The sequence below is a fragment of the Mya arenaria genome, chromosome 11 (assembly GCF_026914265.1).
Source record: "Mya arenaria isolate MELC-2E11 chromosome 11, ASM2691426v1".
NCBI lineage: Eukaryota > Metazoa > Mollusca > Bivalvia > Myida > Myidae > Mya > Mya arenaria.
The window spans coordinates 5,714,713-5,730,794 of record NC_069132.1 but is presented as its reverse complement, the minus strand read 5'-3'; the positions used below and the strand labels follow the sequence as shown (position 1 = coordinate 5,730,794).

The following is a 16,082-nucleotide window of genomic DNA, read 5'->3' as shown; positions in this document are numbered from 1 at the left end:
GGGAATACAAGTAATTCAATTTAAACATATTTTATTCATCAGCGTTTACAAACATAACATAAAGACAAACAGAAACCCCCGTTACAATCTAGGAGAAAAGGGTCAGAACAACAGGGTGGGGGTTGTTATAGGTAGCTGGGTGTGACTGATCAATGGCTATCACATCATTTTGAAATTTAATAAAGAGATGAACAGTATCAAACAATGTCTTATTTGGGTTTTCTATATGGCAGTATTACCTAATGATAAATTGCGACGCGTTACATCAGTCAAAGCTTCCACAGCGTTGAACATAAGTCTCCTATCAGAAAAATAGGATAGACGAGGATATTATGATACGTTGTGTCCTGAATTTCACACGAGCAGGGGAATGAGGGAACAATATTTTTAACAAAAATGTGATGGTTAATGAACTGCATTCGTTCCGTAAGTGAGGGTGAATGTCCTGTTACCTGCGTTTTTCGTATTAAAACAGATTATTTGGTTTAGAATTATTCGACTGTAAGTAAGCTTTTAAACCAGAAACAGTGTCCATGTGCTTCAGCTGGGAGACTTTTTCATACTGAGATTGTTTAAGAAACGAATGAATTCAAATATAGTTGCGTGTATGTCGTGTACGAAGGCTAGATATATTGGTCGAGTTTTTAAATGATATTGTTGTGGCTTGACCTACCGTCACATGAATCAAACTTGAAAGATAATCAGGTCGTAGATGGGTACAAGCTTGTGTTTTTCTCTTCTTATATCTACGCTGTCGAAGCCGGATTCAATGTGAAGCAGTCACATAGACGTTTCATGATGCTAACTCTTGACCAAGCGTCTTCAATATAGTTTATTTGAGTATTAATTTAGATTTATAAGGATTACACTTAACATGCCACTTACCAAACCAGACATAAAGTTTATTAATGTATGTCTCAAGTTTTATAGCTGCAGTCTGGGTGGAGTCCAATATAACAAAGATACTTGTATCATCAGCAAATAATTTGATATTTGCATCCATTTCGTTTATTGTTTTCATTAGTGTAAACAAGAAACAAAAGTGGATCTAGAATTGAGCCCTGAAGATCTTCAACTATGATTGATTTTAATGTTGAAGTTGCTCCCAGAATTACCACACACTTAGCCTTATTTTTTAGAAGTGTGTAAACCTGACACCCTTGATGTATCAATATTTTTCTCCCTTATATTTGCATTACTACCAAACCATTTTATTTACAACTTCACATGCTGTCTCAGGGATCAGTATGAAGCCGTATCATGAGAGACGCCGTTAGACATTCCCCAAAACTGGAACTGTATAAACAAATTTTATCTTACTATGAGAATGAGCTAACAGCTATATGCATCAGTGACCACCATCTTATAAAAGAACTGCTTTTCCCGATATTCAAATTCATTTTGTTTCTTGCGACAGCAAACATATCTCTATATTAGGCCTTATTATTTACCTTTCATATGTTGCTTTTATTCATAGTCATACTGAAACTAAGTGTAGAGTTCCTTATTCAAAATGCTCCTACCAATGTGTTTAAGTCTGTGTTTCTAGTCCACTTTCATTTGGAGCCTTGCATGGTGCATTTTTAATAGGGTTTATTTTTAATGTTGTACAAGGTGGCTTGTCCCTGTATTTTTCGTGATATAATTAGTCCTTTAAACTACTATTTGCATTTTTGAATACCCTTACATGAGTCTCATTAGTAAGCATTTTAACTCTGTTTATTGAGATTGTAACGTGATACTTACTTCAAAAGCGATTTGCTAATGGTAATGACCTGAACATGTTAACAAATTGTTTGAAAACAACATGCAATTTGCAATAAATATCTCAAAAACTGGTGTACTAGATATCTTTCCACTTAGACTACGCTATGTTTTATTTAAATCGATTGTAAAATGATAAAAACCCAGCGATTTTGATTATCGAATAGAGGTGCTTTTTATAGTACTCGAACTTCAAATGTGACGTCACTAACCATGTAACTAACATACGAAACACTGTGCAAATGTCAGCTCAAAGGGATCCAGGTTTTGTTTCATAGTTTATATAAACGCACCAAAATGCATTAGTACATTCTTTATTTCATGCTTGTTGCATTTTCACGCAATACTTCAAAAACGGTTGTTAACTAAATATATTGTAAACTTATTGGGTCGACTCTATGCACTACTTATTGAAGAGTCGATTGATTTACGCCAGAAACAAAACAGACGTTCAAAGCCGACCTTAAATCGCTTGTTCATAACGCCGTAAATAATGGGATTACATCCGCTATTTGCATAACCTATCAACAAGGTGAACATATGAAACTCTCTTGGAACTTTACCACTTGCAAATATGGACAATATCATTGATATACAATAAGGCAACCAGCATATAACAAACACAACTACAACAACAGTAAGTGATAATGCTAGCCGCAATTCCTCCCTTCTACGAAACGGTGGTGTTTGGCGCATGGAAAAGGGTCTTGACGGATTGACAGATACTGAACTAGAGGGTCGTATTTTTATGGACGTATCGGATGAAGGTTCAGGTGATATTGGCCGAGGACTAGGATGTTGAATAAACTGTTCCACTGTTGATTTCCAAGGTGGATGTGCCAAAGAACTGTCTTTTACCGACGGACTTGTATTTTGATCGTTTAGACTTTGAGTATTAGAAGTTTTACTTTTGTTCATTTCAACATTTATCTTGTTCACTAGTGGTTTTGACTGAAACATTGACTCCGTAGAAGTTTTGTCTGGTATGGTTTCTATAAGTTTGTCGTCTGATTCTATCATTGCATCAAATATTTTTTCCACTACAACCATCTCTTCACCATCCGTCATTATTTCGTTTGATTCCTTAGTCATGCTTTGATTTGAGTCATTTATATAGTTATCACATTTTTCAATTTCATCGGTTTGTTTGTTAGTTTCTCTGTCGAGAATTTGAATTTCTTCATCAATTTCAATGATTGATATATCTTTTTCGATGCTTTCATAAATTTTACCTTTTGAGTTCAAACTCTGGTTCCCACATAGTTTGAATGAAGAATTATCGAAACTAGCTACATTTTTGTCTTCGTAAAAAGTACAACCATCGCTCCTGAGTGTGGTGTGTCGAGTTCTTCGAAAATAGGAATCATTAATCTCCGACGAGTTTAAATTTCGCGAATTGGTCTTTACTCTGAGTCGACTAAACCGAACTGAACGGACTATACGTATATTACACACGGTCATAACACTGAACGGTATCCCAAAGCAGCAACCAATCATAAAGAAGGCATATGACATGTGGTTCACCCAATCAGCGAAGCAGAACGAATGAGTTGGCGTATACACATACTCTGACCAACCAATAAGTGGCGGTATTGACAGAAATGTAGACACGGTGACCACACCTGAAATAAAACACATTTGAATAAAAAAAAGATCTCAAGTAGACATTTTAACAGATCAGATACTTATTTTCCTTAGATTAGTATAATTGCAAAAGCAAGTATAGGCAGTTACAAAAAATAATGAAGATATAATGAAGATATAAACATGCCCTTAGCAGTTAAAGATCACTAGGGTTCATTTAAAAACAGCTGTGGTTCAAAGAGTATCTAATTAATTGAATTCCTTTCCTGGTCGATTACATTTTACTAATTTAACTTGGCTTGAATGAGGTCTATGTCAATACTAAAAAATAATAGGAGAATGGATATCATTATTCAGATTACCGTGAGCCTGCTCGATACCGTTTACGATGTTTAGTATCAAGTTTATATGTGGAAGAAGCAGCCCATAAAACAGTCGCGACAGTTCAGTTCTTAATGATTAAGCGTTGTACTTAATGATTGCCTGTCTGCAAAAGTACGGTTACCCATACAGGATCTATTACTTACCTATTATCATGAGCACAGCATTTCGAACTGTATAGATGTCCTTGAACTTCGATGGGTGGCAGACCATGACATATCTATTAAGAGAAATGTTGCATAGCGACATGACGCTTGTAACTAAGGTCAGCATGTTGACAAACCCTGCTAGTACGCATGCGTTGTATCCAAGGTTCCATTCTCCCATCACTATGGTGTACACGGTCAAGGGCATGTTCACTGTCGCAACCAGTAAATCTGAAATAACAATGTCATATGAAATATACTAATAGTTTACTTTTCAAAGAATGATTTATCTCAAAACAATTATTAACGTTCTTCGCACATGTTAACAGTCAAAGGGGGTTTTGGAAGTCATTTTGCTGTAGTTTTCGTAAGCATGGTGAAATATTTTTTCGCTTGTTGTTGATTCGATGAAAGTAAGTTTATAATTGTTATAAAATCATTTCTGATTAAGAAGATACATGTATATTTTGTTTTGCATATGAGATGCTTTGGTGCTGAATTTATTATTCAAACAAAATGCTCTCTTCTTGTCCTGTGATGGATTGTTTCTATACTCATTTGGCTACCAGTATTATGTACATATGATGAAAAATGACCTCGATCATCATCATCACTTTTTGTTTCCTTAATTCGAGCCAATGTAAAAACAAAAACAAATAAATGACTTCCCCATCTCTTTTCGACCGTTTTGTTTGCGTCACACGCACTTGCTTTATTATTAAGCGCGCGCCGGATACAAATATTCCAATATTCCGTTTGTAGGTAAACTACGCATTCTGCTGAAACCAGCCGCGTATTGAATAATACAACGAGTGCATGTTTCAACGGGGTGTCCCAACCAAAACAGATGGTTGCTTTCAACTAAGAATGTTAACGTTAGGAAGTGCCTTAACTTGTTTAACGAATACCTGTCCCACTACTGCGTAATAAAGCAGTAGCGAGACGTGAATTAATATTATTAATTATATCTTCGTGTCATTTTTACACTATCTCTACCTAAAGAAATAGTTCAAACTTCAAAATAGTGTCATAATGTCATTTTTAAGCATATCTTTATAGACATATATTATCCATGATAACGAATATTGATAAGTTAAATCTGATCCACATTTTGGATTTGTGGTACAGCGTATGTCTGTATTTTAATTAAGCAATGCAATACTGAATAGGCTATGCGTGTAAGGTTACTGTTTTATTGTTGACAACAATACATTTAAAATAAGGCAATTACATAGGTTAATATATGTTTAATGCAAGAATACACTTTAGTTAACATCAATTAAATTCAACATTGAATGAATGCAAAGAGATATAACGCTTTTATGGAAGGACTGTCAAACAGTGTTTATAGAGCATGAATGTTTTGTGATCTTTTGTATACTGTTACCAATTTGATGCGTAACAAATTGAATCTTAATGGGGTGAATATGGAAATAAAATGCAAAATTATGCAAAATAAATTGTGAAGTATTGTATTACTTCACTAAAAAGTTTTAGGTATATACATTATAATATTTTGTCTGTTAAGAAATTGCCACAATAAAAAAGATATAAAGGACCAATATACAAAACTTTGAATTAATCGAGTTATACGTTTTTTAATAGTTCGAACATCAGCAACCACGTGTATTTCATTCATATTTCATTTAAGACCTTAGCACCTTAGTTTCGAGCTCAATATCAAGAAAGTAACCATTACGTTTAGGTATTTTTATCAATCAATGCGGCACTGGGCGTTACCGACCTGCACCGAGTAACCGTTGTAGTTGTTTATAAAACTAGAACAGACACTAACCAGCTTAGGCAAAGTTTTGGTCACGTTTTAGTGAAGGTTTAAGTTTAAGATATTCAGATAGTAGCTAATTAGCAAACCGCATCGTTATTTTTCATTGACAAGATATAAACGCCATCGTCTGATTCCAAACCGTTTTAAGTAGACCATTATAGGAGAACAACTAATCTCGTCAATGTCCTACGGTCATTATACAAGTGATGATCAATGGTTTAATAAAGATGGATTACGTGGCTGCTCAAAATCATTTACAATTACAAGAGTTTGTATCATATCTACTTAGCAATAAAGGCGACATGCATGACCGAATTGCACATAATAACTGGTACACATGTACGCAGACAAATGCAACATGACATTGAGTCATTCATGTCCAATAGTTATATTGCATTAAGGTCACGGCCAGCATACGTTGTACTATGAGGTATGCTCAAGTTCGCTACTACGGACCCTTGAATGCGAATGTCTCAAAAACGTGCAAAAATTGGTCTTGGACATATTATATTGTCTAGCTATCAGTTTGTGTATACCACGTCATAAATGCTACGTAGGAAGACAATACTTTGATTTGAAAAAAAGACTAAAAACAAAGATAACTTCACTATTTCTTTACCATTTTAAATGAAACATAGTGCAGTCTACGCCGCTAATGGAGCCCCACCATCGGTCTTTTACCAGAATTTGATGGGAGTTTAGTTTCTTAAAATACTTCGACAAACCTCTTCACAATACGGCCGGCTGACGGAGCACTGTGTAAGCGGCATATACTGCTCTTTGTTTCATTTCAAATAGAGTTGTAAATGAAAAAAATATCTTTGATTTAAGTCTTCATTTTAAGCACATTTCTGCCCTCCGACGTAGCAAATATGCCGTAATTTATCACGTGGTATACACACACTGGCTATGGCGTAGAACATGAACTGACAGTGGTTATTAGCAAGCTATTTTAGCTTATATAATGAAATCCAATTATATTTGCGAGGTAGACAGATGATTTAAGTGCAAATTATGCTGTTCGAAATAATGCATGTACCACTAATTTGTTCACAGAAAATTACTAGTAGTATTTTATTATTAACAGAACGTTTAATCCTTAAATTCAGCAATACAAACGGCAACACATCATGCTAAAATCATCATATCTCTTAGAATCATTTTCTGACTGTTCCCATTTCATTTATAGCGAGTAAGCATTTGATCTTGTAATGTCATTCATAAACATATCTAAAACGAAACTAATCCATACCGGGGGTGACAAAAGGGATTGTACATTTAATTAAAATTCTGTTTTGCAAACAGGAACCATGTTAGGTATGGCGGAAAGGAGATTAACATGTGTTATACCGTATTAAATGTGCCCTAGATTGACATTTCGTTTTCACGCGTTGCCCATCCACAAAAAATAAATACTAAACACTAACATGAGTGTGATGACATATGTAAAAAAATGATAATTGTGTCTACTTAATTGCTTAAAAAGGATAGGTACGTAGGTAGGTATAACTATTTACGATCATGACATTTAATTAATATATATTTTTGCAAAATCATGACCACGCTATGTGTGGTGGAACGGACGTTTAAAATAACACCTAGTACATATAGATATGCCATTGACTTAGGTGTGTTTTGTCTATAGAGTTGTAACACGTGCCATTTACCTAGAAATATTGTTCAATGTTACTATTATAATCATATTCTCGTTTAAGCAATAAGAACTCATTAACGAACAAACGGAAGGAAACTTTAATCATCAAAATGAGATTTTACCTTTCATTAAAATTACACGTTTGACCTTTAAACTGAACTAAAGAGTTGTTTCTGAATAGCGCCTGGAACGGGTATCGATAAAAAAAAGCCTTCAGTGGGAAAATTTTCTTTTATTCATTTAAAATTCTTTGAGGAAGATGCTTTGTTGTGTGCAGCGTTTTAATATGACAAGAAAACTTTCATCATATATATTGATTTTGTATAGGTATGTTAATTCTAATGTCACAGTTTTATAATTATAGGAAGGAGTTCGTTGAACCGAGGTCACCATCAGGTCAGAATATCATCAGAATATGTAAGTCAAATCTCAATCTCAGCTCATTTTACAAGACAGCTATGATGACATGCCATACGCTGCAATATTCTATGTCAAATACATATACATGTATATATTTAATGAAAATTTATACGGACTGAAAGCAAAATATTTGTTAAAAACAGATATTTAGTAAATTAAAATATCTATGGACAAGATCATAAAAAGATTTTTCAAACATAATAATGCATGCGACACATGTCTTAAAATACTTGTCTAATAAAATATTGATATGCAGTAGGTCTTGAAATATATGATATTTGCGAGGACCTATAAATGGTGTATAGGTTACACACCACCATTGTTATTCCCTATATAATTCAATGTAAAATTATAATTTTTAGACAACATTTAAAGGCATTTCGAGCGAATGCAGGCTATGATAATCACATATATTCTTAAAGTACAAGCTTTAAATTACCTTTTAAGCAAATAAAAAGGGGGGTCAAGTTATTCCTAAGAAAAATCACTCCACTTGAAAAACAAACTCTAAAAATTGCACCGTCCGCCATGACAGTTCTTCCAAAATGACCTTTCAACTATAGGGCAGCGGTTAATGCTTTAATCTCTACTCTAAATGATAAATCAAGCAAGAATAGATACTTAAGGTATAAAAGTTTCAGGAATAATGATAATTTTGATTTACAGTGTATTGAGCATGTAAAAACATGTCTATCAATTATAAGAACATTTTTTTTATTGAGAATTTTCCACACAACGGAAGTACATATGACGTAATGGTGACGTCATTCCTATAGGTCCGTGATATTGGGTATAATTTGCATGATGGGTAATCGGGATGTTTTGCAACACGGGACTTCATTGGCTAGCCGAATTCAAAATGGCAGCATCCATGATTACAACGTGATCCAGGAAACAAAATCACAATGAGCTTATATTAGTCAATATAGCGTTCAGCTAGCAGAAATTATGATTTATAACGGCTATATGGACTCATGAGCCCTTATCATTAAGGCACAACTACGGTGAAACTAGCGGAAAATAACTGCATATTGAAGAAATGATTAAAATTGTCGACATATATTGAGCGATCAATATTGTTCACCTCCTTCAATTTACATAGTTTTGCATACGTAATTTAATGAAGTGTTTCCTTACAAAATCTGACCATTTATAGAATTATTTTAAGTTGTTAGGGAAACTATATTTATAGTATATTCTATATACAAGATTATATTTTATATTTAGAAGTAAACGTCAATGCGTAAGACTTGACCTGGCACTTGTCAATCGTTTGTGCATTTTCGATGATTCTACGGACGGTTTTCGGTCAAAATTGTTTATTTTTAAATTCATGTTCAAAGACGCTTATTTTAACTGAAATGTTTAACGGCCTATTTAACACTAAATGTTGGATGTATCAACAGTGATGCGTTACGACCTGAAAAAATACTTAAAGCAGTACACACTATGAGAACACTTCCTGCACACTCCGAAAACATTTTTACTGCGTATTGCGCCGATTGTGATGGAATATACCAGATAGCAAATAAACATATTTTATTATCAATGCGATCATTGCTTATATAGATAGGACAATTGCATAGCCCGACTTAGATTTAAATTAAGAGATAATCTCAAGAGGTGTCTTATGTTACATTTTTGTTCTTTTCTTTTAGAAAATATCACGTTTTCCGTCTGCATCAAACTTCATTATAACATTTTACACATCAATAATGGCATTACCTGCAGTGGACAGACCAAGAATAAACATGCTGGTCAATGTCCTTAGCGCCCGGGATCGGAGGACCACAATCCAGAGGGACAGGTTTCCAATGACGCTCACACAGATCACTAAACTAAGAACAATTCCTTCTATTACTCTATTTGCCGTAGGAATATCTTCTGTCGGCGTCAATGCTGCTGTCGTCGCAGTGGTAGTATTTCCTAAATTACTCATAGTGCTCAAAATCATATGGACGTGTTTGTTATTTTTATTTGTAGGCTGGAAACGTTGTATTACTCCACTACACAGTTTCTATCATTGTTTGACTGTGATTGTTTTAAGTATTCACACTCGCTGAAATTAGTCCTCTATCCAATTACTCAAGTATGTTTCGTATTTTAGAAACGTCACTGTACGGCGAAAGTATGACGGAAGATTTAACGAAAGTCCACCTTCATTACGTTTTCATTTCTGTTACTGTGTCCATTTAAACTCTACAAATAAATAACCTTCCTGTCACACCATAAGCACTGTAACCAACAATAGGCCGGAGCTGTTTTCGGTGTTTTTAATAAAATATACCAAATATCACCTTAAACAAGTCCACTTTGTTTGTATCTTTAAACTGTTTTAATGTAATAAATTTCTGAAAGGATGTTTAAGTATCATGTCACCGAAATAAAAAGTAATTGTTTATCATTAACGACTGTTTCTTTTATCATGTAAGCAATTTCGCTGTATGTAACCACTGTAGTGAAAACTACCGAAGCATATATTCATAAACCATTCATACAGTCATAACTCGTCACAGTAAAAACTGATATCTGATTGAAATTTAAGTTGCCCATTAAGATGCTTTTCTTTTGTGTGTTCATGAAAGATAAATCCGTAAATATACTGAACTTATGAAAGAACGAGTGCGTTCCAAATACAATTGTTCTGACAAACACACGAGCTTAAGACTATAGTAGGCGCTTTGATTAAACGTTAAAGCTTAAGGATAGAAACATGAATATAATATTATGACACATGACATTGCATCACTGAAACCTTATTATTGCTAGATGCGGCTTCAAATAGAAGGCTAGCGGCGAGTGTCGTAGCCGCAACCACTGCCGTATCCAATATCGTTGACTAACGATTTGAAAATAAGTAAATTGAAAGTAAATCTTCGGAGTCATTCCTTATATAACACTGGTAGAAATGAAGATGTTTATTGAAATCATGGTAAAGTTAGTGCAAGACAACTAACCAACATATCGGATAACGACTCGATGACGACATCTGTGTAGTGGCAGAATCAGTATAGTAGCAGTATCGGTGTGGTAGCAGTATCGGTGTGGTAGCAGTATCGGTGTGGTGGCAGTATCGGTGTGGTAGCAGTATCGGTGTGGTGGGAGTATTGGTGTGGTAGCAGTATCGGTGTGGTGGCAGTATCGGTGCGGTAGCAGTATCGGTGTGGTGGGAGTATTGGTGTGGTAGCAGTATCGGTGTGGTGGCAGTATCGGTGAAGTAGCAGTTTCGGTGTGGTAGCAGTATCTATGTGGTAACAGTATCGGTGTAGTAGCAGTATCAGTATCAATTTGGTAGCAGTATCGGTTTGGTAGCAGTATCGGTGTGGTAGCATTATCGGTGTAGTAGCAGCATCAGTATCGGAGTGGTAGCAGTATCAGTGTAGTAACAGTATTGGTGTGGTAGCAGTATCGGTGTGGAAGCAGTATCGGTGTTGTAGCAGTATCGATGTGATGGCAGTATCAGTATCGGTGTGGTAGTGGTATCAATATCGGAGTGGAAGCAGTATCGGTGTGGTAGCAGTATCAGTTTCGGTGTGGTAGCAGTATCAGTATCGGTGTGATAGCAGTATCGGCGTTGTAGCAGTATCAGTATCGGTGTGGTGGCAGTATCAGAGAGGTGTGGTAGTAGTATCTGTATCGGTGTGGTGGCAGTATCGGTGTGATAGCAGTATCAGTATCGGTGTGGTATCCGTATCGTTGTGGTAGCAGTATCAGTATCGGTGAGGTATCAGTATCTCTTTGTTAGCAGTATCAGAATCGGTGTTGTTGCAGTATCGGTGTGGTAGCAGTATCAGTGAGGTGTGGTATCAGTATCGGTTGGTAGCAGTATCAGTGTGATAGCAGTACCGGTGTGGTAGCAGTATCAGTATCGGTGTTGTAGTAGTATTCGTATCTGTATTTCATTTAAGACCTTAACACCTTAGTTTCGAGCTCAATATAAAGAAAGTAACCATTAAGTTTTTGGTATTCTTATCAATTACTGCGGCACTGGGCTTTACCGGCCTGCGCAGAGCTGCCGTTGTAATTGTTTATAAGAACAGAACAGACATTAACCAGCTTAGACAAAGTTTAGGTCACGTTTTAGTGAAGGTTTAAGTTTAAGATATTCAGATAGTAGCTAATTAGCAAACCGCATCGTTTTTTTCATTGACAAGATGTAAACGCCATCGTCTGATTCCAAACCGTTTTAAGTAGACCATTACAGGAGAACAACAAATCTCGTCAATTTCCTACGGTCATTATACAAGTGATGATCAATGGTTTAATAAAGATGGATTACGTGGCAGCTCAAAATCCTTCACAATTACACTAGTTTGTATCATATCTACTTAGCTATAAAGGCGACATGCATGATCGAATTGAATATAATAACTGATACACATGTACGCAGACAGATACAACATGACATTGAGTCATTTATGTTCAACGGTAACATTGCATTAGGCTCAGGGCCTGCATACTTTGTACTATGAGGTATGCTCAAGTTCGCATCTACGGACTCTTGAATGCGTATGTCTCAAAACCGTGCAATCTAAACATTTGTTATGGAAATAATTATTTTATTGTCTAGCTATGGCGTAGAACATGAACTGATAATGGTAATCAGCAAGCTATTTTAGCTTATATAATGAAATACATTAACATTCGCAAGGCATACATATGATTTTAGTGCAAATTATGTTGTTCGACATAATGCATGTATCATATATTTGTTCACAAAATATTACCAGTAGCATTTTATTATTAACAGAACGTTTAATCCTTGAATTCAGCAATACAAACGGCAACATATCATGCTAAAATCAACATATCTCTTACAATCATTTTCTGACTGCTCCCATATCATTTAAAGGGAGTACGCATTTGATCTTGTAATGTCATTCATAAACATATCTAAAAGGAAACTTATCCTTACCGGGGGTGACAAAAGGGATTGTTCATTTAATTAAAACTGTATTTTGCAAATCAGGAACCACGCTAGGCATGGCGGAAAGGGGATTACTATGTGTTATATCGTATAAAAATGTGCCATAGATTGACATATGTTTTCACACGTTGCCCATCCACAAAACAATACGAAAAACTACCATGAGTGTGAGGACAGGTGTTAAAGTAATTAATTGTGTCTACAATTTTGTTTAAATAAGAAAGATATGTAGGTAGATATAACTAATTGCGATCAGGACATTTAATTAAAATATATTTTTTGCAAAATATCATGACCACGCTAGCTCTGGTGGAACATACATTTATGATATGTTATAGTGTATATAGGTGTGCCGTTGACTAAGGTGTGTTTTGTCTAGAGAATTGTTACACGTGTCATTTACCTAGACGTATTGTTCAATGTTACTATTATAATCATGTTCTCGTTTAAGCAATATGAACCCAATAACGGACAAACGGAAGAAAACTTTAATCATCAAAATGAGATTTTACCTTTCATTAAAATTACACGTTTGACCTTTAAACTGAACTAAAGAGTTGTTTCTGAATAGCGCCTGGAACGGGTATCGATTAAACAAGACTTCGGTGGGAAAATTTTCTTTTATTCATTTAATATTCTTTGAGGAAGGTGCTTTATTGTGTCCAGCGTTTTAATATGACTAGAAAACTTTCATCATATATATATTGATTTTGTATAGGTATGTTTATTCTAATGTCACAGTTTTATAATTATAGGAAGGAGTTTGTTGAACCGAGGGCACCATCAGGTCAGAATAGTATAAGAATACGTAAGTGAAATCTCAATCTCAGCTCATTTTACATCACAGCTATGATGACATGCCAAACGCTGCAATATTCTATGTCAAATATATACATGTAAACATTTAATAAAATTTTATACGGACTGGAAGCAAAATATTTCTTCAAAAAATATATTTAGTAAATTAAAATATCTATGGACAAGATTATAAAAAATATTTTCAAACATAATAATGTATGCAAAACTTGCCTAAAAATACTTGTCTAATAAAATATTAATATGCAGTAGGTCTTGAAATAAATGATATTTGCGAGGACCTATAAATGGTGAATAGGTCCGTGATATTGGGTAGAATTTGCATGATGGGTAATCGGGATGTTTTGCAACACGGAACTTCATTGGCTGGCCGAATTCAATATGGCAGCTTCTATGATTACAACGTGATCCAGGAAACAAAATCACAATGAGCTTATATTAGTCAATATAGCGTTCAGCTAGCAGAAATTATGATTTATAACGGCTATATGGACTAATGAGCCCCTGTCATTAAGGCACAACTACGGTTAAACTAGCGGAAAATAACTGCATATTGAAGAAATGATTAAAATTGTCGACATATACTGAGCGATCAATATTGTTCACCTCCTTCTATTTACATAGTTTTGCAGACGTAATTTAAAGAAGTGTTTCCTTACAAAATATGACAATTTATAGAATTAAATCATAAACGTTTTTTTAAGTTGTTAGGGTAACTATATTTATAGTATATTCTATGTTTTAGAAGTAAACGTCAATGCGTAAGTTGACCTGGCACCTGTCAATATTTCGGCAATGTTTGGTGCATTGTCGTTGATTCTACGGACGCTTTTGTTTCGAGAATGTTTATGTTTGAATATCGAGCCGACTTAACCGAACCTTAAATGGCGTCATCACGCTGTCACAATTGTTTTGTATAATTCATGTTCTAAGACTTTTATTTTAACTTAGATATTTAAAGGCGTTTTGGGTGTTTTTAACACTAAATGTTGAATGTATCAACGGTGATGCGTTACAACCAGATTTTTTTTAAAAGACTTAGCATTTTAAATTCGTGAAACTATTGAGACTTAAGTAATTACTTATTTAGTAAGTAGTTTAAGGTTTATCACTCAAATGTATGTTTGTTATACATGTGTATGTATTGATTTTGAATAAAAGTGTCACTTTAAAGCAATACAAAATATGAGAACACTTCCTGCAGATCATTGCTTATAAATTAGATAGGACATTTGCCCCATTTAGATTTAAATTACAAGATAATCTCAAGAAGCAATTTATATAGCATTTTTGTTCATTTTTTATAGAAAATATCACGTTTTTCGTCTGCGTCAAATTTTATTCTTACAATTTACACATCAATAATAACATTACCTGCAGTGGATAAACCAAGAATAAACATGCTGGTCAATGTCCTTAGCGCCCGGGATCGTAGGACCACAATCCAGAGGGACATGTTTCCAATGACGCTCACACAGATCACTAAACTTAGAACAATTCCTTCTATAACTCTATATGCCGTAGGGATCTCTTCTGTCGGCGTAGTTGCTGATGTCGTCGCAGTGGTAGTATTTCCTAAATTACTCATAGTGCTCAAAACCATATGGACTTGTTTGTTCTTTTTATTTGTAGGCTGGAAACGTTGTATTACTCCACTACAAAGTTTCCATCATTGTTTGACTGTGATCGTTCTAAGTATTCACACTCGCTGATATTAGTCCTCTATTACATTACATTACATAAAGTATGTATCGTATTTCACTAACGTCACTGTACGGCATAATTAAGACGGAAGATTGAACGAAAGTCTACCTTCATTACGTTTTCTTTTTCTCTACAGTGCACATCTAAACTCTACAAATAAATAACCTTCCTGTCACACCATAAGCACTGTAACCAACAATAGGCCGGAGCTGTTTTCGGTGTTTTTAATAAAATATACCAAATATCACCTTAAACAAGTCCACTTTGTTTGTATCTTTAAACTGTTTCAATGTAATAAATTTCTGAAAGGATGTTTTAGTATCATGTCACGGAAATAAAAAGTAATTGTTTATCATTAACGAGTGTTTCCTTTATCATGTAAGCAATTTCGCTGTATGTAACCACTGAAGTAAAAACTACCGAAGCATATCTTCATATACCATTCATACAGTCATAACTCGTCACAGTAAAAACTGATATCTGATTGAAATTTAAGTTGCCCATTAAGATGCTTCTCTTTTGTGTGTACATGAAAGATAAATCCGTAAATATACTGAACTTATGAAAGAACGAGTGCGTTCCAAATACAATTGTTCTGACAAACTCACGAGCTTAAAACTATAGTAGGCGCTTTGATTAAATGTTAGTGTTTAAGCATAGAAACATGAATATAATATTATGACACATGACATTGCATGACTAAAACCTTATTCTTGCTAGATGCGGCGTCAAAGAGACGGCTAACGGGGAGTGTCGTAGCCGCGTCCACTGTCATATGCAAAATCGTTGTCTAACGATTTGAAAAAAATTGTAATGCCTCTTGATGTAAAAACATAAGTAGTTATCAAAAGTCAGTCCGTCTGTATGATAAATAAATTGAAAGTAAATCTTCGGAGTCAT

General features: G+C 34.7%; 1 protein-coding gene across 2 annotated transcripts; it reads right to left on the bottom strand.

Annotated features, from left to right (window-relative positions):
* Positions 1-2,075: 2,075 nt before the first annotated feature.
* Positions 2,076-15,541, bottom strand: LOC128209324 (D(2)-like dopamine receptor). 2 transcript variants are annotated; one of them, XM_052913312.1, is made up of 3 exons: positions 14,853-15,541; positions 3,876-4,106; positions 2,076-3,386 (listed from the first exon to the last, which is right to left on the bottom strand). In XM_052913312.1, exons 1-3 carry the CDS (start codon positions 15,079-15,081, stop codon positions 2,161-2,163), a joined length of 1,686 nt encoding a protein of 561 aa, XP_052769272.1. In that variant the 5' UTR covers positions 15,082-15,541; the 3' UTR covers positions 2,076-2,160. The 2 variants fall into 2 exon arrangements, with proteins under 2 accessions (XP_052769272.1, XP_052769271.1); XM_052913311.1 differs by lacking the exon at positions 14,853-15,541 and adding an exon at positions 9,461-10,123.
* Between the last annotated feature and the right edge of the window lie 541 nt (positions 15,542-16,082).